The sequence below is a fragment of the Martes martes genome, assembly GCF_963455335.1.
Source record: "Martes martes genome assembly, chromosome: 5".
Classification (NCBI taxonomy): Eukaryota; Metazoa; Chordata; class Mammalia; order Carnivora; family Mustelidae; genus Martes; species Martes martes.
In genome coordinates, this window is record NC_137892.1 from 61,265,115 (window position 1) to 61,290,875 (window position 25,761).

A 25,761-nucleotide genomic window follows, 5' to 3' on the forward strand; every position below is an offset into this window, starting at 1 on the left:
CAGGAAGATAACCTGAATTAATTCACACATGTCTGCCACCAACATCTCTTTTTCCAGAATGAATTCTGATTTCTTAAGAAATCTGGTGTCTGTGAAGGTTGGATTAAACACTAATTTCCAGGGCACCTGGGTGGCTCAGTTGGTTAAGCGACTGCCTTCAGCTCAGGTCATGATCCTGGAGACCCGGGATAGAGTCCCACATCGGGCTCCCTGCTCAGCAGGGAGCCTGCTTCCCCCTCGCCCTCTGCCTGCCTCTCTGCCTACTCGTGATCTCTTTCTCTCTCTGTGTCAAATACATAAATAAAATCTTTAAAAAAAAATTTAAAAACCCCCACTAATTTCCAGTTTACATTCAGGGAGGAGATTCTTAGGCTTTCTCAATTTAGTAAGGTGATATAGGGCATTCAATAATGGCTTACTACTGGATAACATCAGCAGACAGCATATTCTCCCCAAAATTGAAATCCCACCAGCATATATGAAGGGTTGACCATGTGCAAAGCACTGTGCAGTTAAACCTAAGGAGTTATGGCATAGAACATAATGAAAAAGAATTTAATATATATATTCTACATGTAAATATTTTAATTATTGCTGATATAGACTATGTTAATGTTACTTGCCCTTATCAGTAACTTAAATAAGAAAAACAAAACCTATATTAAGAAAAACCTAAAAACTTACTGAAGAAAATAAAACTTTTTGTGTTGTAATTTTTATTTTTCTGGAACAGAAAGCTGACAAAACAATGGTAAAATCCTTCTTGAAGAGTAAATGTCGAGGAAAAGCCCTAACATTTTTGGGGAAAAACAAAGGCTGAGGATGCATTTTGCCCAATAGCAACATATAAGGTATACTTCAAAGAATAACATACCATGTTTCAGATAAATTTTAGTACTTAGTTATTATTTGTATACCAACCAAAATAACTTAGAGCCATAAAATAAGAACCAGTAAAATTTGACTAATAGGTCCATCAGCTCCTTTTACAGAGGTAGCACAGAGTCTTCCTTCACAGTGTGAACTCTCCAGCCAGGCTGGCAGATTTCCTACCAACTCTGTGACAATAAGCAGTCTACTGACTCCTCTTTGCCTCTCTTTCCTCATCTGGAAATGAGGATGATAGCAATAAGCTACCTCCTAGGATTGCTATGAGGATCAAATGAATCAACACATTCAGTGTTCTTAGAAAAGTATCTGACATGGTATACATGTCCATAGAACTGTTAGGTAAATTCATTTCTCTTCAAATATGTTCTGACCAAAAAATCTGCAATCTTAGTGGCTCAGCATATGTGTGTATGGTAGCTGCTAGGAATGAATGAGCTGATCCGACTAGTGAGGAGCCACAGGATATATTAGAGAGAACAATTCAATGGGCAATAGTAAACATATACATGAAAAGGCAAGGAGAGCTAAAATTCTGAGTCACCAAACATTAAAGATCAAATGCTTCATTTCATGGTATAGAGAAAACTGAATTAGCTCCAGGAAACCTGGGCTCTTGTCCTAGCTCAGCTGTCAAGTTCAGCTCTTGTTCTTGAGTCAATTATTTAACTTCTCTAGGATTAAGTCTCTTTGTCAATAAAACAGAGTTGGGCCATTCACCACTCTAAGAGCTTTAAGATCTTAAAATAGCTCTCTCCCGGGGCCTGGTTGGCTCAGTCGGCTAAGCACCTGCCTTTGGCTCAGGTCATGGATCCCAGGGTCCTGGCATTAAGCCATGCTGGGGGCTCCCTGCTCAGAGGGGAGAGTATGCTTCTCCCTCTACCTCTCCCCCGGCTTACGCTCTCTCTTGCTTACTCTCTCAAATAAATAAATAAATAAAATTTAAAAAAATTAGCTCTATCATTCACCAAGAGTATAGTGAGGTTTACTGGTATATTTAGTCCTACAACAAGCAGAGTCACGTTAATAATTCTATAAGTGAGATTTCCAAATCTTTATTAATTTCTTGAGAAAATTCCATATAAAAGTATTGTTCATAGATAAGGTAGGTTTTACCACAAGCCCTAGATTTTTTTTTTTTTTTTTTTTTTTAGATTTTATTTATTTGACAGAGAGAGCAAGCGAGAGTACAAGCTGGTGGGGGAGGGGCACGGAGGGAGAGGCAAAGTGAGAGGGAGAAGCAGACTTAGCGCTGAGCAGGGAGCCTGATGCAGGGCTTGATCCCCACACACTGGGATCATGACCTGAGCAGAAGGCAGACGCTTAACCCACTGAGCCACCCAGGCGCCCTAAATCCTAGACTTTCATAGCAGTCACCTTCACAGGGCTTATGGTGAGCTTTTGTGGTAGCACAGTATATTCCTGGCTTTACCTAAAATTTTTACACTGCCAAAATACCGCAAAAGTAAAATTTTCCATGACAGTCATAGAAAAGGAAGTAACATTTAATCTTGCTCTTCACTGTCAATGCTTCCAAAATATAATTTATAAGGAACTCTTGGATTATTGAAAGACTTCTAGATAACTTCCCATATACAAATACAATGTAAATCAGGTAGGATATGCATTAACTACCCAAACTACTACCAACTCTCTCTTAGACTACTTTTTTTTTTTTTTTTTTTTTTAAAGAGGGTAAGTTGTGGGGGCAGGGTTGGGAGGTAGGAGACAGAATCCTATGCAGGCTCCATGCCCAGCACTTAGTGCAATGTGGGACGTGATCTCACAACCCTGAGATCATGATCTGAGCTAAAATCAAGAGTCTGATGCTTAACTGACTGAGCCATCCAGGTTCCCTTCGGACTACTTTTAGTGAAAGTAGCATTTTAAATTTTACCATTCTATTATCACAATGGTCATTTGTGATAAATTCCTTTGTAAAAATGAACTGAATTTTAGCTTCAAAGGGTTCCTAAGAAACAATTTAAGTGAACAACTCAATAGGTCTGAGGTCCCTTCTTGAAACATACTAGTTTGTAATTTCATTTTCAGTTTGAAGTATAAACTTAGTCAAGTACAGATATATGAAGCTATTAACCTTTTATTTCCATTGTTACTCTACAGCAACTAAAAGACTGAAAATGTTTATACAAATACCTCTTGAAATCCAGCTTGATGCCTTTATTGCTTTTTATAACTGCAGTCAGCCATTCCTGTAAAGTATTATCACTATTTGTTTCAGGAGGATGGGCCATGATTGGTTGGCTATATTCTGACCCATCACTTGGAAGAAGGACATCAGCCTCTATCATGTGAGCAGTACCTGTTCAAATAAAAGAACTTAAGTTAATGCTAATAAAATAGGGGCTGAAGAAGATGTCAGGTCCAGTAGTCTTTTGAGGAAGATAAAAACTAACATTTACTGAATAACTACTAAGTACCAGGTACTGTACTAGGCCTTCACAAGTTTGTTTGTTTCACAGATGAGCAAACAGGTGAGGAGTTAAATGCCTTTCTGTAGATCATACAGCTCTTAAGTCAATGTTAAAATATTAATTTCTTTCCAGTACATAGCAAGGTGAGTATACAAAAGGAAGGATTAATATGTGTTCATTGAAGTTTCTGAGAATAAAATAGTACTTTTATCTTCTCACTCCTCACATTAGAAACTATAGATATTTATTGCTTATAGTAACACTGTTCCTGAAGATGTTACAAAAGTTTTTTAAATACATATTTTATTCTCAAAAAGACTCAATGTTTTCTGTTTTTCTCACCAGCACATTTTTAAATATGAATGTGTTTAAAATCTAAATGTTAATAAATAAATAAAATTTAAATGCTGAAATCATAAAATAAAATTACACTATATTTAATAACTTCTGTAACAACTTTGACTATTCTGAGCTCTGGATGTGTTGAAAAGTGCAACAAATACCAAGTGGTACTTTTACATTGTTCCTCCTGTACTCTGTTTTTTTAAAAATCATAGACATTGTTGAAAATCCAGTTTCCCATGTTAACCAAACTGAAACAGATCTATTAATAATAGTTATACTATGTTTAAATATTCTGGGAGAAATAAGATAAACCACTGAAATATAGCCTTCATATCGCTAGGATCCTTTCTCTTTTCCTTTAGCCTAAAAAGAAATCACAAAACTAACCATGGCTGAAAAAAGGGATTTGTGAAGAGCATTTCCAAACTATAAAATTTGGGGCTCTGGTTTTGCCTAACAGAATGTAAAAAGGACATTACCTGAAGACTAAGTAACCTATGAAAACTTGCTGGATCAATATATTGATCTATTGATCTCTATACTATTTTTAGTATCGTATACTAAAAAATACTATATTTTTAGTATAAGATTTCAGCATATACTATTATAAATTATAAATTTTTAACATTTTTTCCAAATTTTTAGTTGCTGTTACATAGAAATAAAATTTATTTTCTGTTTTGACTTTGTATCCTGAGATTTTTCTAAATTTACCCATGAATTTCAATCATTTATCTGTAGCAATTTTTTGATTTTCTATATATACAACCATTATGTCTGTAAGTAGTACTTTATTTCTTCCTTTTTTCCATTTTTAAAAATTAACATGGGGCACCTGGGTGGCTTAGTTGGTTAGGCATCTGCCTTTGGCTGGGATCATGATCCCGGGGATCTGGGATCCAATCCTGAGGGCTCCCTACTTAGCAGGGAGTCTGCTTCTCCCTCTGACCCTCTCCCCTGCTCATGCTCTCTTTCTCTCTCTCTCTCTCAAATAAATGAATAAAATCTTTAAAAAATTGACATATAATTCACAGACCATAAAATTCCACTTTTAAGGTATACATTCAATAGTTTCTTATTTTTTATTTTTTAGATTTTTAAAAAATTTATTTATTTGACACAGAGAGAGAGAGCATAAGCAGGAGGAGCAGCAGGCAGAGGAAGAGGGAGAAGCAGGAACCCTGCTGAGCAGGGAGCCTGATGTTGGCTCCATCTAGCACCTCGGGACCATGACCTGAGCCAAAGGTAGACACTTAACCAACTGAGCCTCCCAGGCGCCCCAATTCAGTGTTTTTTTAGGATATTCAAAAGGCCATGCAACCACCACCAGTACCTAATGCCAGAAAATTTTCATTATCCCAAAAAGAAACTCTGTATCCATTAGCATTCCCTCCCTATTCTCTACTCCCACCAGCTCCTGGCATCCACTAAACAACTTTTTCTTGAGTGTTGCTTTTGCTAAAATTCATTTATTACACAATCACTGTGTGGTTATTATGTGCTAGGCACTGCTTTAGGTATCAAGGACTCCATATTAAACCAAAGTTCCTCCTTTTGAGGAGAAAGAATAATAGTTAAAAAAAATCTTTATTGTAAAAGAAATATATATTCAGATATATTATCCAGATACATAATTGAGTAGGATGCAAAAGATACATTAATTTTTACAATAAAACTTGGGACTGTGGAGTTTTCCTTGTTGTACCAGGTCACTTTGAGCTATGCCCTAGACCTCTCGGGTGATATGCTTTCAGTCTTCTGTGCTGCTGCAGCCAACATGGGTACTTCATAGGAAGTAGCTAAAAAAACTGCTATAGTGTTCATCTAAAATGAAGGGATATATATAACTATATATCCTATATAGATATATAGAGATATAGACAAAAGATAGATATAGACAGATAAATACATACATGTGAGATATATATATATATATATATATTTTTTTTTAATAGATTAAGTCAGTAAACCAAAGTCCTGGTTTCTAGCCCAAGGCAATTAATTATAAATTAGTACACAATGGCTTCATCCATTCATTCAACATATACTTGCTGAACTTCTCCTTAGTACACTATGAAGGACACAAAAATATGTAAGTCATACAACACTGATCTTAAAAATTTGCTCAAATAACTACAATGTATAAGCAAGTGTAATAATATATTGAGAGTTTCAAGTAGACACAGAAAAAGTAAATCACTTCTGGAAAATAAGAAAATTCTTCCATTATGCAAATTTGTTCATTTTGTAAACAAAATGAGACCTTTTATAAAAGTACTTATGTCAGCCTACAATTTGCACTTTGATCATCTACGTCTTTGATACCCACAAATATGCTTACATATCACAAAAAGACCTGAATCAATCTATTATCCAGTGTAAATACAAGAAACTGTATTGACTTACTTTTCAGTGCCTCATTCAGTTGTGCCTTATGGTTAGCTGCATGATACCAGACGATCTCAGCGCCATCTTCTGTTGTGATCAGGTTATTTCTCAGAAAATATTCTAGTACATTTTCACTCCAAGATCCTAAAACAACATTTAAATCAAAATGAATGGATTGTTTTTCATGGGGCAAACATTTTTTTTAAAAGATTTTATTTATTTATTTGACAGAGAGAGACCAAGCAGGCAGAGAGGCAGGCAGAGAGAGAGAGAGAGGAGGAAGCAGGCTCCCTGACAAACAGAGAGCCCGACGCGGGACTCGATTCCAGGACCCTGAGATCATGACCTGATCCGAAGGCAGAGGCTTAACCCACTGAGCCACCCAGGCGCCCTAGGGCAAACATTTTTTAATAATATTGGGCAGAGTATATTTTGGGGGAGAATAAAAAGTAATTAAACTGGAAATTATATAAGATTTCAAAAATTGAGAACAAACATTATGATGTGGCAGGTGTATATTATATATATAAACTTGCTATATATAAGTAATAATTAGTAAGCATATAGGATAGTCTATCTGAAACTCAGAAGCATGAGGAAGTAGGGAGGAAGAAAAATAAATGGTAAGAAGCAGTTATTTTAAAGATTTTTTTTAAAATTTATTTGACAGAGATCACAAGTAGTCAGAGAGGCAGGCAGAGAGTGAGAGGGGGAAGTAGGCTCCCCGCTGAGCAGAGAGCCTGATGCGGGGCTCCATCCCAGGACCCTGAGATCATGACCTGAGCCAAAGGCAGAGGCTTTAACCCACCGAGCCACCCAGGCGCCCCAAGAAGCAGTTATTCTAAAGCAAGAATTTTCACATGATATTGTTTCCAATCCTGGACTATAAATAAGTAAAATGTATGTGAAGTCATATTAAAAGCTATATTAAAACTTCTTAAATTTTGTGCAACTTAATTGTTTTCTTCACCTGAGGCCCCATTCTATATTCATATAACAATTTAGAATCTTAAACAACACATGTAAGTATATTCACCTTCGGATTATGAATCTCAACAATATTTATATGAGTGACTAAGCTTCTGAATTAGTAATTATAGATTTATCGAGCATGTAAAAATACACATAATTCCCTATCAACTACTTTTTGGCTCACCGTATTTTCTCTTAATTAAACCTTAAAATATGTGAGTTAAGACTAAAATACTTGAATCCAAGTCTACTCCATTCTATGTCATATCCCAATATAACAATGAGAAAAATAGTTACGTACCTAATTCTTGTCACTTAAACATTTTAGTGCCTACCAATTGGTTGCAAATTCCTTACGCATGAGATTATGTCTTCTGTTAATTATTTTTTTAATTAACTCTGCCTAATAACTGTTAAAAACCTACAAATGGCCAGCAGAAACTGCCAATTAAGACATCAAGGAAAAAGCAAATTTTGATTAGAGAATGGAGGGACATAAAAAAGAGAACTTCTTAATATGCATGGAATTTAGCAACCACTCTGTATATTGAGCTACAGAATAAAGGTAAGAGTTAGCTATAGCATCCACTATAATCCAAAATTACATGGTTCTATTTAGCATATGCAACAGTCACAGACTATTCAGACTCAGATGAAAATACATAGCAATTTTTTAAATACTTGAGTTAGGCATTTTTAAAGATTTTATTTATTTATTTGACAGAGAGAGATCACAAGTGGGCAGAAAGGCAGGCAGAGGGAGAGGGAGAAGCAGGCTCCCCGCTGAGCAGAGAGCCCAATGTGGGGCTCGATCCCAGGACCCTGGGATCATGACCTGAGCTGAAGGCAGAGGCTTTAACCCACTGAGCCACCCAGGAGCACCTTGAGTTAGGCATTTTTAGAAGGCACATTAATTATAGGCTAAAACAGAAATGTCCTATAATGGAAAAACAATTAAAACATAGTATATCTTCATGATAAAATATGTGACTGATAGAGTTGTTTAAAAAGTTTTTGAGATGGGGTGCCTGGGTGACGCAGCTGGTTAAGAATCTGCTTTTGGCTCAGGTCATGATCTCAGGGTCTTGGGATCAAGCCCTGCATCCCCGCTGGGCAGGAAGCCTGCTTCTCCCTCTCCCACTCCCCCTGCTTGTGTTCACTCTCTTGCTGTTCTCTCTCTGTCAATAAGTAAATCTTTAAAAAAATTGTTTGTAATAGCAAGAGTGAAAATAACCTAAACACCCATCAACAGTGATTCATTAAAAAAATTATGATACCATAATAAATTATGGTATACCCGAGCAAAGGAACATTATGCAGCCATTAAAAAGCCATTAAAAAGAATGAGGCAAATCCATATCTACTGATATAATCTCACAGATATGTTAAATGGAATAAAAGCACAATGGAGAACAATATGTATGGGACTCCGGCAGGAAGAATAAGGGGGAGGGACCCCCTCCCCCGCCAAAGATGTCCATGTTCTAATTCCTGTAAATTGTGAATATGTTATATTACATGGCAAGGGGACTTAAAGTGACAAACAGAATTAAGGTTGCTATTCATCTGATTTTGAGGTGTGGAGATTAGCTGTGATTATCCAGGTGGGCCCACTGAACCACAAAATCCTTGCAAGTGAAAGAGAGAGGCAGGAGAGTGGTGTCAGAGTGATACAATGTAAAAACAAAAAACAAACAAAAAACTTCACTAGCTATTGTTGGCTCTGAATTGGGGGAAGAGACCAAAAGCCAAGGAACTCAAGCAGTCTCTAGAGGATGGAGAAGGCTAAAACACAGATTCTCTCCGAGAGCCTCCAGAAGGAATGCAGTCATGCTGCCACTTTGATTTTAGGTCAGTGAGACCATTTTAGACTTCTGACCTACAGAACTGTAAGATAATAAATGTGTGTTGTTTCAGTAACAAAAACTAATGCTCTAAAAAAAGTAGTCTGTATATTTTTAAAAAGTAGGAGAAAACAAAAAACGAGATACATAGTATATGGTGGCATGCATGTAGACTATGTTCTTAAAATTCAGGATTGTCAGTGTCAATGAAAAGAAGAGGCAGAACTGAAATAAAAGCATTTAGCTGAGGTCTGAGAATTGCAATTTAGGGAGTTTTTAAAAAATTCAAAGTCAGGGGTTTTTTAAGACAAAGAATGCTTCTATATGTTGTTTTACAAAACATTTTAACTGCTGTTGAGGGCAGAAGATTAATTTTAGCTAAACAGAGTTAGTTGCTAAGTCTATCAATAAGAAAAAGTCTGTTACTGTAGTAAGTTGCAGGTACTCCTGCAGAGTCCTTGGAATATTTGCAGGTTATCCCAGTTCAAAAGTTCAAGGTTCTACCTGATGAGAAGGTGCATAAGTCCCTCCTCATTAATTGCCTTCTGGCCCCATTTTATAAGCCCTTGACATAAGTTATTCCATTTTATTTTACCAGTCACATTAGAAAATATATCAAAAAGTTACTATTGGCATTCTGTGGACATTTTTTCCTACTTCAACATATTCTACAAATGTTCTATAATGAGCATGTATTATATTTACAAACAGGAAAAAACTTAAGCTGAAAAAAGAATATGTCACCAAAGCTGTCTAATGTTACTACTTAGGATTATGTAAAAAAATACTGTAAGCTTCTGGGCATTCCTGTGGGGCTTGATCGGTTAGGGCCCCTAGGTGGCTCAGTCAGTTAAACATCTCACTCTCGATTTCAGCTCAGGTCATGATCTCAGGGGCCTGGGATCTAGTGTTGCATCCAGCTCCTTGCTCAGCAGGGAGTCTGCTTAAGGTTCTCTCCCCCTCCCTCCCACCCCTCAATCTCTCTCAAATAAATAAATAAATCTTAAAAAAATAACAAAGATACTATAACCTTCTGGAGTGGAACAGCCTGGTTTAAATTTTTCTTTTTCTATACATTCGTTTTAAAAAAAAAGATTTTATTTATTTATTTGACAGAGAGAGAGAGAGAGAGAGAGAATACAGAAGGGGGAGTAGGAGAGGGAGAAACAGGCTCCCCACTCTGGGGTCAAGTGACAGGGACACACTAGTTACCAGCTTCTGGAAGTTGTATAACAAAAAGCTGGAATAATGCTTGGCCACATCTCTTTGTCTTCATTTCTCACTCTTGCCCAATTCCAGGAGAAATCAGACTAACCAAAACTACTCTCCATTTGATCTACTGAAATTATAGATCAGGTAAATGTCCCTTTCAACCAGGACCTTAAGATGCAACATTCCTACAACATTCCTATCCCCTCACCACTCCTTTGCAACATCATACTAGAAATACTAGCTATGCACTAAGACAATAAAAGTAAATAAAAAGTATGTAAATTGGGGAAGAAAATATAAAACAGTCTTTGTTCACAGACAACATGATTTTATACGCAAAGAATCTGAAGGAATCAACACAAAAACTCCCAGAATTAGTAAGTAATTTTTGCAAGCTTGAAGGATACAGGGTTAATATTTTTTAAAAAGTCAATTGTTTTTCCACTTACTAGCAAAAAAACAAGTGGAATTTGAAATGAAAAATGCAATACCATTTATATTGGCACCCACAACCCAAAAATACTTAGGTATAACTCTAACAAAATATGTACAAGATCTATGAAAGGAAAACCACAAAACTCTAATAAATGAAATAAAAGAACTAAATGGAGATATTCAATGTTCATGGACAGAAAGACTCAATATTGTCATGACATCAGTTCTTCCAACTTGATCTACAGATTTGAGTGATCACAATAAAAATCCCACTAAGTTATTTTATAGATATGGACAAACTGACTCTAAAGTTTATACGGAGGGCATAGAAACCAAAGTAGCCAACACAATCCTAAGGGAGAATAACAAAGAGGTGACACAACCCAACATCAAGACTTACTATAAAGCTACAGTAATCAAGGCCAGGCAATACTGGTGAAAAAACAGACAGAAAGATCAATGGACTAGAACAGAGAGCCCTGAAGTAAACGCCCTGTAAATATAGAGCCCTGATCTTTGGCAAAGGAACAAAGGAAATACAATGGAGTAAAGAAAATCTTTGAAATAATGATGCAGGAACAACTGGACATCCACCTGGAAAACAATGAATCTAGAAACAGACCTTACATCCTTCACAAAAATTAAATGCAAAACTATAGAACTCCTTTAAGATAATACAGGAGAAAACCTAGATGACCTTGGGTATGGTGAAGACTCTTTAGATACAACACCAAAGGCATCACCCATGAAAGAAAGAATAGGTAAGCTGGACTTCACTAAAATGAAAAAAACTTTTGCTCTACAAAAGATAGTATCAAGAAAATGAGAAAACAAGCCACAGACTGGCAGAAAATACTTGCAAAAGACATATCTGATCTTGGACTGTTATCCAAAATATACAAAGAACACTTAAATCTCAACAGTAAGAAAATAAACAATGTGATTTTAAAAGTAGGTCACTTTACAAACTGTAAGAGACTCTTAATCTCACAAAACAAACTGAGGGTTGCAGGGGGAGGGGGGTAGGGAGAGGGGGTTGGGGTTATGGACATTGGGGAGGGTATGTGCTATGGTGAGTGCTGTGAAGCGTGTAAACCTGGCGATTCACAGACCTGTACCCCTGGGGCTAATAATACATTATTATGTTTATAAAAAAATAAAATAAATTAGAAAAAAGGTCACTTTATCATCAAATATAAAGAAATGCCAAGCATTTGAAAAAGTCATAATATGTCATCAGAGAAACAGAAAACAATGAGGTACAACAACCCACCTATTACAATATCCAAAAGCTGGAACCCTGACAACACCAAATGCTGGTGAGAGTGGAGCAAAAGGAACTTTCATTCACTGTTTGTGGGAATGCAAAATGGTACAGCCACTTTAAAAGTTAGGCAGTTTCTTACTAAACATGTTCTTTTTTTTTTTTAAGATTTTATTTTATTTATTTGACAGACAGATCACAAATAGGCAGAGAGGCAGGCGGGGGGGGGGGGGGAAGCAGGCTCCCCGCTGAGCAGAGAGCCTGATGCGGGGCTCGATCCCAGCACCCTGGGATCACGACCCCAGCCGAAGGCAGAGGCTTTAACCCACTGAGCCACCCAGGCGCCCCTAAACATATTCTTATCATACAATCCAGCAGTTGTGCTCCTTGATATTTACTGAGGAGTTGAAAATTTAAGTTTTCAAGTTACAAAAACCTGCACGAGGATGTTTACATTGGCTTTATTCATAACGGCCAAAAATTAGAAGCAACCAACATGTCTTTCAGTGGATGAATAGATCAATAAACGTTGGTACATCCAGACAACCACCAGGAATATTACTCCAGTGCTAAAAAGAAATGAGCTCTCAAGTCATGAAAAGAACCTTCAATGCACACTATTAAGTGAAAGAGGTCAATCTGTAAAGGCTACATACTGTATGATTCCAACTATATGACGTTCTAGAAAAGACAAAACAACGACTAGTGGTTATAGGAGGTGGGTGCGAATAAGTGGAGCACAGAGGATTTGGGGATCAGTAGAACTATTTTGTATGATACCATAATGAGGGATACAAAGCATTAAACACCTGTCTAAACCGAAAGAACAGACACCACCAACAGTGAACCCAAAGGTAAACTATGGACTTCGATTATGATGTGTCAATGTAGAGTCACAAGAATCGGAAAGGTTGGTAGTAAGCGGAGGCTCTGCACGTATTCAGTTAAGGGGTATATGGAGAATCTCGGTGACTTCCAGCTCAATTATCCGATGAATCCAAAACCACCCTAAAAAAGAATTCCTTTTTTAAAAGGGCCCAATATTCTTGCTATTAATACTTGGCCGCATCATAGGCTTTAACACCCACGCGAGGAACCAAGATTCTAAGCCAGTCCACTGAGCGCGCAGTGAGGACTCGGACCCCCATGAGCAACAGGGCGTGGTGCTGCCGCAGGAGTCTCGCAAAGCGCTCCAACTATAGGTCGGAGGCCAGAGAGAGTGCCGGACTGCGAGCCAATCGTGGGCAGCCCTTCAGGGACCCACAGAGGCGGGATCCGCGCTTACCAGGGCCCCCAGCGGTCGCTGTCATGGCGACGGCCAACAGCAGTCCGCGGAGGCGCGGAGCCGTGGGCCACCGCTGTTGACCTTCACAGGTGGCGTGGAAACCCTGGAAACCCGACTCAACAAACGACACACAAAGAAGCCGCCTCCCTCGGGCCACGGACCTCCTACGTGAGGTTTCCAAGCGGAGGCGGAAAGAGAAGCGGTGCGCACGCGCAGAGGCTGTGGCTCGAGTTTCTCCAGCGCGCAGTCTCGAGGTTGGCGTGCGCCGTGCAAGTGTCGCGCGAATTGCTCCTTTGAGAGAGAGTAAGAAAACGGGTAGTTCTGAAGAACTCTACGTCAGGGAAGGCGGAGGATGAAGCTCAGAGATTGAAAGAAGTCACTGGTGTGGGGTACGATTTTCCAAATTTGAATATATTTTCTCTTTTTTATTTTAGTAAGATCCTAAAATGACACGGAATCATTTCTTCGTAAAAACGAGTGTTTCTTCACAAGGGTACCAAAGTGATAACTTCAGAGTTTTCTGTCTCCCTCTTCCTACCAGTGTTCATTCACGAAACACTTGTAGCAACTGGATTCTCTCACCCGTTGCCTTTTTTGCCCACAACTCTTTATTTTCCGCAGCCAAGCTGAAACTAGAGAAAGACCTCAGTGGGAGGTTTCAGTCAGAGCACTGACATTTTCTCTCCCTGTGACTCTAATACATTTCAGTCAGTCATAAAATTAGGATGACACATCACCTGACACATAACGCAGATGGCAGCCCTTCAGATTTTAATATATTGTAATCTTTCCCCACTTGGGTTGTAATTATTTCAGTTTGTCTCCAGTCAGGCTTTCAGTGTTCTCTGGAGGTTCTCCAGCTGAGTCAAAAAGATTTCCAGAGTTTCAGAAAACGCTAAATTCTAATGATTTCAGTGTTGTTGTTGTTTTTTTAATCTTTGAGATATACAGTTGGTTGACTCCTGTTTGATTTGCAGTTCCCTAATGATAAGAATGTTATCCATTTAAAGTGTCCTAGGCAGTGTATTCATAGAATTTTGTAACCACACCACAATCAACATTTTCGTCACCCCAGGGCAGTTACTTTCCATTTCTTCCCCAACGCTGTGCAACCACAAATCTACTTTTTGTCTCTGTAGATTTGCCTGTGCTGGACACTTCACTTAAACGGAATCATACAGTGTTAGTCTTTTGTGACTGGCTTCTTTCACTTAGCATGTCTTGGCAAGGTCCCTCAGTACTGTAGCATGCATCAGTACTTTATTCTTTGTAGCCAAGTAAAATTCCATTTTTGTATATACCACACTTTATTTGTCCATTCACCAATTAATGGACATTTGCATTGTTTTTGCTTTCTGACTGCTAATAACTAATACTGCTTATAAGCATTCTTGCATAGATTCTATATGGAAGTATGTGGAAGGAATTTCTCTTGAAGTAGAATTGCTGGTTAATATGGTAACCTTATGTTTAACTTTTTGAGGAATTGCCAAACAGTTTTTATTTATTTTATTTTACTTATTTATTTGAGAGAGAGCACGAGCGGGAGGGGCAGAGAGAGAGAGAGAATCTCAAGCTGACTCCATGCTGAGTTTAGGGACTGACACAGGGCTTGATCTGAAGACCCTGAGATCATGACCTCAGCTGAAATCAAGAATCGGATGCTTAACTGACTGCACCACCCCTGCTGAACAGTTTTTAAAGGCAGATCTCCTGTTTTTGCATTCTCTCCAGCAAGGATTAAGAGTTCCAATTTCTCAGGGCACCTGGGTGGCTCAGTGGGTTAAGCCTCTGCCTTCAGCTCAGGTCATGATCTCAGGATTCTGGGTCCTGCATCGGGCTCTCTGCTCAGCAGGGAGCCTGCTCCCCCCTGCCCCCGCCTGCCTCTCTGCCTCCTTGTGATCACTGTCAAATGAATAAATAAAATAAAATAAAATAAAGTTCCAATGTCTCTATATCCTAAAGAATAATTGTTATCTGTTGATTTTTTTTAAAAAATTGTAGCTATCTAAATGGATAATGAAGTAGTATCTCATTCTGGTCTTGATTTGCATTTCCCTAGATGATTAATAATGTTGAGCATATTTTCAAGTGCTTATTGACTATTTTCTTTGGGGAAATGTTTATTCAAATCATTTGCCCATTTTTAAAAAAGATTTTATCTACTTATTTATTTAAGAAAGAGACAGAGGGAGAGAAAGTATGCAAGCTGGGGGAGCAGAGGGAAAGAGAGAGAGAGAATCCCAAGCATATTCCATGCTGAGTGCAGAGCCCGATGCAGGGCTCAGTCTCATGACCTGAGATCATGACCTGAGCTGAAACCCCAAGAGTTGGACACTTAACTGACTGAGCCACCCATGTGCCCCTTTTTGCTCATTTTTAGTTGGGTCATTTGTGGGCTTTCTTTGTTGAATTATAAAAATTCTTTATGAGGTCTGACTCCTAGTCCCTTAACATACATGATTTGCAAATATTTTCTCCCTTTTGTAGGTTGTCTTTTCACTTTCTTGATGTTATCAGCTGTACTTCAGAAGTTTTTATGGCCTATTGGTTATGGTATTAGGTCAGTTTTCATAGATTTTACAGTTATGAATTGATTCAATTAAAATTACTCTGTACTGTAGGGGCGCCTGGGTGGCTCAGTGGGTTAAGCCTCTGCCTTCGGCTCAGGTCATGATCTCAGGGTGCTGGGATCGAGCCCCGCGTCGGGCTCTCTGCTCGGCGGGGAGTCTGCTTCCCCTTCTCTCTCTCTGCCTGCCTCTCTGCCTACTTGTGATCTCTCTGTCAAATAAATAAATAAACTCTTTAAAAAAAAAATTACTCTGTACTGTTAAGTTGTGAGAGCTGTACACTGAAGTATGTGTGGCATGAAACGATGATGTCTGAGATTTGGTTGAAGGTACTCCAGCAAAGAAATAAAGGGATAGATGAAACAAAAGTAGAAAATCTTGAAAATTGTTGAATCTGAGGTTTGTCATAGAATGGGCACATGGAGCTATATCATCCTATTTTCTCTACTTTTGTGTAGGGGAAAAAATATTTTTGTACCAAATACATATCTGATTACTTTTTTTTGGCACAAAGGAAAGGTTTCATATGTTAAGGGTATATGGCGCATTGAAGGAAGAATAGCAGATAAACAGAGCCTTATGAGGTTAGAGTGTGAAAATTAAGCATTGACCTGAGAATTTCGAGATACTTTTGATGATGCATATTTATAAATAGGAATAAAGTGTGTACTATTAGTTCTGAGTAACCTAATCTGGGTGGGAGTGGTAACTTTATACAAGGTGCCATTTGTGGAAGTATGAGCTTTGATTTAGTATACATAACTCACTCTTGAGTAAGTATAGCTGGCCTTAGAATTTATTTTCCAGTCAGCACTTATGTGTGTCTGTTTCTTTGTTTCTTTGTGTGTGTATGTATATATACATATATATATGTAAAATTTTTTCTTACATGTATGATTGACCCTGAACAATGTGGAGACATAGAGGGTTAGGAGCACTGACCCCCCTGCACAGTTGAAAATCTGTGTATAACTTTTGACTCCCCCAAACCTTAGCTACTGATAGCTGACTGTTGACCCAAAGCCTTACCAATAATATAAACAGTTGATTAACAGACATTTTGTATGTCATATGTATTGTATATTGTACTCTTATAAGAAAGTAAGCTAGAGAAAAGAAAATTAAGAAAATCATTAAAAAATCATAAGAGAAAGTAACATTTACAGTACTGTACTTAATAAAAAAAATCTGTGTATAAGAGACCTGCGTAGTTCAAAACTATGTTCTTCAAGTGTCAACCGTATGTGTGTGTGTCTATGTATGTATATATAATATTTGTAATTATTAATGTTTATGATATTAAATATATTTTTTATAGTTTTCTGGTCTGTATCTTGTTCTTTACAAGTTTTCTGCCAGCCCAACTGCTTATTCTTTTAAGTATAAAGCAGTCTATTTTCACTCTCTGGTTGCCTGTAATTACTTTTTAGATATGCTTACATTGATAGCTTCCACTTACTTTGATATCCTTTTCTCAGGCTTACTCTGCAGTTCAGAGGAATTTTTTTTTTAAAGTGAACGTTCCTTAATGTCATCTGCCATATTTGGAGTCTGCAATGTATTCTCTCTTCTACATAACTTAATGCTAAAATCTGAGGATCCCACTAATTATAAATTCTCTAAATTTTGATTGAAAACAAAAAACTAATGTAATTCATTGTAATTCAAGGTTTTGAAAATTGAGAAATTAAATATTATATAACTTGGTTCCCTTTAGCTGCTTAAAATTTTTTTTTAAAATTTTAAAAAAATTTTTTTTAAAATTTAATGGATTTGTCAGACATTTTTGCTACTTCACCCTATTAGCTGTGTTTACTTAGTGTTAAACAATTCATGAAAACACATATATTTATGGAATTAAAAATAAACCTTACACACCATGTAGAATATGAGCACTGGTTATAGTGAGAAGAGCAATAGTCAGAAGGAGACCATTGGGTTCTAGTTTCAGCTATGTGACCTCTAGCTATATAAGTAGTCTTTGCGCCCTTGAACTAGGATTTCATTTTGTTAGTGAAAGTAGGGACGTTTCATTAGATGACCTTAATGCTTTTTTTTTCCTGCTTCTGAAATTATAAGCAGAGCCATCAAAACTCTGCATAAATTTAATAGAGATTAGTTTGGAGAGTCCTAATTGCTAAAAAGTTTCTCCTTAAATTCCAATAGTTAGTTCCTAGATGTGTGACTTTAAGCAAGTTATTCTTTTATTATCTTGCCTATGAAATGCAATAATAAACCACAGGTAAATTTCCTTTTACTGAAGTCTGCTCTCTCTGGGAATCACCAAAGCCACTCCAGATTTTTTTTTTTTTTTTAATTTAAGTGCCTGCAAGGTGTATTTTTTACTCTTCTTTTTACTTTTTAGCCTATATATCCCATTATGTTTCAGAAAGTTTCTTGTAGATAGTATATAATCAAGTCTTGTTTTTTTAGCTAGTCTGTGTGTTTTAATTACTATACTACACCATTTCAGTTTAATTTTTTATTTCGTTGGATTTAGGTCTACCACTTATCATTAATTGTCTGTCTCTCTGCTTTTCAGTTCTGTTTTCCTTTCTGGCCTCCTTTCAAAAATTTTTTTTATTATTTTATAGAATTTCATTTTAATTTATATATTGGCTTTTTAAAAATATCTCTCCATGCTATATTTTTTAGTGATTACTGCAGAGTTTTATTTTTTTTAGATTTTATTTGAGAGAGAGAAAGTGTGAGAGAGAGTGCGAGTGGGGGGCAGACAGGGAGAAGGAGCAGTCTCCCTGCTGAGCAGGGAGCCTGATGTAGGGCTTGATCCCAGACCCCAGGATCACTACCTGAGTGGAAAGTAGATGCTTAATGGACTGAGGCACCCAGGTGTCCCTCTAAACGTTATTATACCAAACTTTTTATAATCTGCTTAGAATTTATTACCACTTCAAGTAAAATATAGAAACCTTACTACCAAATATGTCCCGTTACTCACCTCCCATTAGGATGTTGTTCTCATGTGTATTAGATCTATATCTGTTAAACATCCCACCAGACTGTTATAAATTTTTTATTTCAGTAGTTATACATATTTTAACAAACTTAAAAGGTGAAAAAATACTCTATTCTATTTATTCAGATATTACCATTTCTATTGTTCTTTCTTGGCATTTCGGTGTTCCCTTTTATACCATTTTATTTCTCTATGAACTTTCTTTAGCATTTCTTTTACAGCAGTTCTCCTGGCAATGAATTATCTTAGTCTTCCTTTTTCTGAAAATGTCTTTATTTCACTTTGATTCCTAAAGGATGTATTTGCTGGTTAAAGGATTCTGGGTTGATAATTATTAGGGTTTTTTTAAAGCACTTTAGAAGTAATGTTCCACTGTCTCTGGTTTCTGGTGAGAAATACGGCATAATTCAAATCTTTGTTCTCCAAAAAGTAAACAGTGTCATTTTTCTCTGGCTGTTTTCAGATCCTTTCTTTATGTTTAATTTAATCTGTGTGGTTATGATATGCCTGGGTATGGTTTTTAACTTTTTAGCAATTTGCTGTGCCAGTATAAATGCTGTAAATATAATTTCATGTAAACATATATAAATTTATTTCTTTCACCAAATTTTGGAAGTTTTTAGCTACTATTTATTTCTTAAAATGTTTTTTCTTCCAATCTTTCTCCTCTTCTTTTGCATCTCCTCTAACATGAATATTAGATATTTTTATATTTTCCCATAAGTCCTCAAAGCTTTTTCTTTTTTTTTTTTCTACTTTTTTCTCTGTTATTCAGACAGGATAATTTCTACTGAAATATCTTTAAATTTGCTGACTCTTCCCTTGGTTGTCTCCATCCTATTAAGACCCTCTGGGAAATTTTTTAATTTGTGTTTTTCACTTATAAAATTTCAGTTTGGTTCTTCTTTAAGACTTTATTTATTTACCTGAGAGAGAGCAAGCTAGAGAGAGAGCACAAGTGGGGAAGACGGTCAGAGAGGAAGAAGATTCTTCTTCCTCGAGGAGCAGGGAGCCTGATGAGGGGCTTGATCCCAGGACCCCAGGATCATGACCTGAGCTAAAGGCAGACACTTAACCTACTGAGCCACCAGGTACCCCTCAATTTGGTTCTTTTTATAGCTTCCATTTTTTTGGTGAAGCCTTCTTCCCTTCACTTAAATAGTGTTTACCCTTGCTTTATGGGACATAATTAAAATAACATGTTAAGTCTTTTTCTGATGATTCTGAAATTTGAGAATTAGCTTTTGTTCCTTATCTTTTCCCTTGAGAGTTGTTTAGATTTCCTTTTGTTTTACATGTTGAGTACTTTTGAATTATTTCCTAGATATTTTGAGTATAATGAAAGTGTCAGTCCTGTTTAAGTCTTCAAAGAATGCTTTTGTTTTGTTTTGGTTTTAGCTTGTAGTCCATCCAATTAGTTCAGAACACATATCCTGGGCAGCTTTATGTGGGTTGAGGTTTCAATGATAATTTAATTTTCAACACCGTTGCAGTGCAATTCCAATCTGCCCTGATTGTGCACCACCCAGTGGCCACTCTGAAACCTGCATACAAGCATACCTCATTTTACTGCACTTCACAGATACTGTTTTTTAACTAATTGAAGGTTTGTGGCAACCCTGGGTCAAGCAAGTCTATCAATGCCACTTTTCTAATAGCAACACTTGGTTTGCGCACTATGGTTTACTGAATATCTTAAGCTCACTGTTGAGAACTACTGCTTAGAAAAAAAGTTTCCTTTCAAAATGACTACTCACTGACAATGCACCTGGTCACCCAAGAGCTCTGATGGACATGTACAATGATATTAATGTTGTTTTCATCCCTGCTAACACTATCCATTCAGCAGCCCATAGATCAAGGAGTCATTTCAATTTTCAATTCTTATTTAACAAATATATTTTGTAAGGCTATCTATAGCTTAGATAGTGATTCCTTGGATGGATCTGGGCAAGTCAACTGAAAAGCTTCTGGAAAGGATTCTCTGGTGTAAATGCCATTATGAACATTTGTGACTCATGGAAGGAGTTCACAATGTCAACATTAACAAGTTTGGAAGAAGTTAATTCCAGCCATCATGGATGACTTGGAGGGGTTCAAGACTTCAGTGGAGTAAGTAACATCTTGTGCTGGAAGTAGCAAGAAAACTAGAATTAGTAGTGGAGCCTGAAGATGTGTCTGAATTGCTACCATCTCATGATAAAACTTGAATGGATGAGGAGTTGTTTCTTAAGGATGAGCAAAGAAAGTGGTTTCTTGAAATGGCATCTGCTCCTGGTGGAGATGCTGCGAAGATCACTGAAGTGACACCAAAGATTTAGGTTAGATGTGAAAAGATTATGATGTACTAAAAGCTCAGATGATGGTTAACATTTTTCACTAATAAAATATTTTAAAATTAAGGCATGTACTTTGTTTTTTAGACATAATCATACACTTACTGGACTATAATATAGCATAAACATAACATTTTTATATCCACCGGGGAAGCCAAAAAATTCAAAGTTGACTTGCTTTATTGCAATACTCACTTTATACTCTACAGTAGAATACACAGAATCTCTGAGTTATGCCTGTAGTGAGCTACAGTGTAGCTCAGTGTTTAAAACACTTGCTCAGCTGCTTCTGGTCAGTTTCATACATGCAGAGGTTGGGGGTGGTCCCAGGATTTTTATACACAAATTTGGAGTTCACTTTCTTTAGTTCCTTCCTATGATCTTCCCCCACACACTCTGGTTCCAAGATCTTCCTCCTAGGTCTTCTGTTAGAAAGTCAGGGCTTTAAGCCTCCCTTCACCATTCCCAGTATTCCACCCTGCAGTGTCTGACTGTGTGCCCCCACTGCATCTGTAGGTAGGGAGGAGTGATGCTGTTTTGCTATCTTTAGCTTGGTGTACAGCAAGGTTCTTCTTCACAGGGTTTGCACATCATGAGGAGGGGGGTGCTGCCTTTCTGCAGCTCCCCTGGAGTAAGTCAAATAAATTCCAGAGTCTGTCTCACAGCCCCCAACCCCTTTCCTGTTTCTTTGACTAGAGAGAGCAAACTGTTCTTTGAGCTCTGTGCTAGCTGGCAGTTCATTTTCCTGTTAGGTATCTATAATTCTTTTTTTTTTTTTTTTAAGATTTTTTTTTTTTTTTTTTTTTTTGGACAGAGAGAGAGATCACAAGTAGGCAGAGCAGCAGGCAGAGAGAGGCGGGGAAGCAGGCTCCCTGCTGAGCAGAGAGCCCGATGGAGGGCTCTATCCCAGGACCCTGAGATCATGACCTGAGCCAAAGGCAGAGGCTTTAACCCACTGAGCAACCCAGCCGCCCCTGTAATTCCTTATTTCTTCTGCTTGGGATCTAACTTCTTAAGTCTGTGGAGTTAAGGTCTTTCATTGACTTTGAAAAGTTTGTATTTAAAAATATTTGTTGTATCCTTTCTCCTCTCTCCTGCAGCTAATTAAGCATATGTTAGGGTTTCTCACTATCTGCTCTGTATGTCTGTTTTTCTCCATCCTTCCATCTTTTTGTCTTTCTGGCTGTACTCTGGATAATTTCTCCTTATTTGTATCCCTGTTTATAAATTCTACTCACTGGCTGTATTATATTCTGCCACTTAAATCTATTTAATTAGAGCTTAACAGTCCAGTTTTTACATATTCTAGCACCATGTATATTCACATCTTTCCCTAATTAGCTCCATCACTTTGTATGGTTTCCCATTCCCTACAGGTACCTCATACTTGACTATTTCTTAAAACACAGAAAGTGAAAATCTAATACTTGTTTAAAGGAGTTTTTTTATTATTTCTACTAATCTACTAACTTTTGGCTCTGGAGTAATTTCCTTATGTGACTGTTTCTATTTTAACGGTGTTGGTAAATGTTATATTTGAAAAGTAATTTGTGGCCTGCATTGAAGTTACTTTTCTAAGGGAGGATCTATGTTTTGTTTTGTTTTTTTCCTCCTGGCACCTAGAGGAATCACCAGTGCGGAACCATCCTAAAGCAAGTTTAAATGCTTATGATTCTTTGGGTGATGAGGCAATTCTAAATTTGACTAGTTTTGTAATACTTTATACTTCTGGTTCATCCTCATCCAAAGGCTAAAAACGCTTTGGCGAGGTGGGGGTGGCCACGGGGAAGCACCGATTAGGTTCATGATACTAATTAGATTTACAACATTGTGTGGGCCTTAAATTTTGGTCCCTTCCCTCACCCCATAAGGTTGTCTCAATAGGATCCTATGCCCACTTCCCTTCTCTTTCCTTTTGGACTGAACATTCCTTACTGTCTTAGTATCTTGATTTTTTCAGATGATTTTTATATTTTAATCACCTTTGGTTTTCAGCAGGAGTATGGATCTAAGTATCCTAGCATACAATTCCCAGAAACAATGTTTCCCACAATTGCATCCTTGTTCCTACTTGGGCAAACCCTACTCTTTTCTTTGGTATTCTCTGCACTTAGCACATGCTACTTGTGGCATATAATCCATAAATGTTGATAGGAAAAATGCTTAATTTTGTCAGCAAGTAATTACTTTTAGCAATTTATATGTATAGCTGCTCAAAAAATATACGTATCTTTTATTAATTATCTAATATTACTTGCTGCACATAAATCACTAGAAAACTTAGCAGCTTAAAACAACATTTATTATCTCACAGTTTCTGAGATTCAGGAATCTGAGAATGGCTTAGTTTGGTGGTTCTCATGAGGTTGCAAAATTTGGAAGGCAGCTACTACTGGGGTTGAAGGATCCATTTCCACTCCTGTGGCCATTGGCTTCAGTTCCTTGCCGGTGGGCCTCCCCAACAGCCTGGCAGCTGGCTTCCCCAAGAGTGAGTGATCTAATAGGGAGTGAGGGACAGAGGGAAGAGGAAAGGATAGGAAGAGAGGGACAAAAGACAGAACATGGGGAGAAATGCACCAAAGATGGAAGTGATAGGTGTTTACAACATAATGACATCCCAAGCCCTCTGCCGTATTTTTTTGGTCACAAAGACCAATAATGTTATGTGGGAAGGGACTACACAGTATGAACACCAGGAGGTAGGGATCACTAGGGACTTATCTTGGAGGTTAGGAAGCACTGTATTTTACCAAAAGAAAATAAAAAAAAAAAAAGAAAAACTTTATTATATTCAGAGGTTCCTAACAAAGCACTTGCGTTAAACCCACTTCTTCATTTGTAGAAAGCATGAAAATATGGTTGTAATTTTATCAGTGCAGATGTGCAAAATATTTCCCAAACGGTGTTATATATTAAATTTGTCCAAACTAAATCCAAAAGAAAGAATATAAAGATTTAAAACTAAAAATCTGATGTGAAAAAATCTCAGTTAAATGGTAAAGGATAAATTTAGATGGCAAGCCTTAGTGTCTGGTAGGAAAAAAAAGGTTTTAAATATAGCTAACTAAAAAATAAACTTGCAAGTGTCTTAGTAATAAAAAATTCTGTTATGAGAAAAACAGTCCTCCTACTGAAACATATAGTCACAATTCCAGTAATATGCTTTTATCAATCAAAAGTGGTTTGAGAAGGAATGAAACCTTTAAGATTCTAAGTATGAACCTCATAACTCAAAGTAACTGAGGGAATCAATGTGTTCTTCAGTGTAAACACCATGCTACACTTTGTATAAATGAGAAGAGAAAAAAAATACATATATCTATTTGTATTGCTGCTACTACACCTAAACCAGGGGAAGATATGTAAGAAACTAATAAAAAGGATTACTTGGTTGAGACTGGAGGGTAGGAAGAACAAGGTAGATACATACAAGGTAGAAGGTAAAACTTGTATTGATAAGTTTCTTTTTATTTTTCTGATTTCTGAAACACACACGCACACACACACACAATGATTGAACCGATATAAGACATTTATTTAATCACAAAGAAAAAATTAAAACCTAAGATGGGTTTATAGGTTTCTGGTTTATTTCAGGATATCTTCGATTAAAATGTGAGTTAGGTTATCAAAGCTATGCTTGTGCCTAAAAAAAGAAAAGTCTGTTCTTTACTTATAAAACAGTATCAGAATCTAGGCTGTTATAAAATTAGGCAGTTTAGACACCATAGACAAGCTTTTGCTTTTATGATTAAATCATAGGGTAAGATATTCATACAACATAGAAGACTCTTTAAAGCAAATCGCCTTAAAAGATAAGTTCAGTCTTTTTACATATTACCTACTTTTCAGATTTTTATCTCTTACCTAGCCAAGTTCCATGCCCACTATCCAACAAGTTCTCAGGTAGCCGTCTTCTTATTGGTATGACCAGCCTTCTGAGTTGTTTTCCTTTTTTGTTTTGTTTTGTTTTGTTTTTGGTGGGCAGCGAAAGCAAAGTTTATTGAGTGATAGTATAAAGCTCCTGAAGAGGGAGGGGACCTGAGAGGGCTGCCTCCTGGGTTGTTTTCCAACCACATAGTCAAGATTCATATTTCTATTATAGCAGTAACTTTTACTTCATTAATTACCTGTCTCATATATTCAGCTCCAATAGGGAAAGAACTATTTTACTCATCTTTCAACCAGTGAAGCCTAACAAAATGCTCTGCACATAGCAAGTATATAGACAAAGTGTGATGGGTGGTTGCACAGAACAAGTGGGCTAGATTTTACTTTATATTTCAGAGTTCAGAGAAAGAGACCAGTATTAAAAAGCCGCAGATCAAAAAACAGATCACTGCAGACTGAATACAAAGAACCATTCTATTTCTTTACATTTAAAAAAATTTAAAAGTACCAATGTGAAGAACATGACCAAGTAAGTAACAACTGCATTCAGAAACCTACATCTACAAAGAATACTTTAAAATGTTTCTCCAAAGACACATTATTCCAATTTTCATTAAATGTAGAGACTTTTTGGAAACAAATCTAAAGCTATCCTATCATGGGAAGAACTCTCCACCATTTGGTTATTTTAAAGTAATTTCAGGGGTGCCTGGCTGGCTTAGTCAGAAGAGCATGTGACTCTTGATCTTGGGGTCGTGAGTTTGAGCCCCATGTTGGGTGTAGAGATTACTAAAATAAAAAATAAACAAATAAAATAATTTCAGTATTCATAGGTTGTGCAACTACTTATACTGCAAAATAAACACACACTATATAAAGAAAACATAAACTGATAAAAATAATCTTAAACCATTTCAAT

The 25,761-nt window shown here is 37.0% G+C and overlaps 1 protein-coding gene across 2 annotated transcripts in view; it reads right to left on the reverse strand.

The window, feature by feature from the left end:
- FAM151B (family with sequence similarity 151 member B) overlaps positions 1–13,212 on the reverse strand; it is a 44,738-nt gene extending 31,526 nt beyond the window's left edge. For both annotated transcript variants that reach the window (XM_080804703.1, XM_080804702.1), the window contains exons 1-3: positions 13,069–13,212; positions 6,075–6,200; positions 3,046–3,211 (exon numbers count right to left, since the gene is read on the reverse strand). In XM_080804703.1, the coding sequence (XP_080660829.1) occupies positions 3,046–3,211; positions 6,075–6,200; positions 13,069–13,093 (317 nt within the window). In that variant the 5' untranslated portion in view covers positions 13,094–13,212. The remainder of the gene's footprint in view (positions 1–3,045; positions 3,212–6,074; positions 6,201–13,068) is intronic.
- Positions 13,213–25,761: the final 12,549 nt, after the last annotated feature.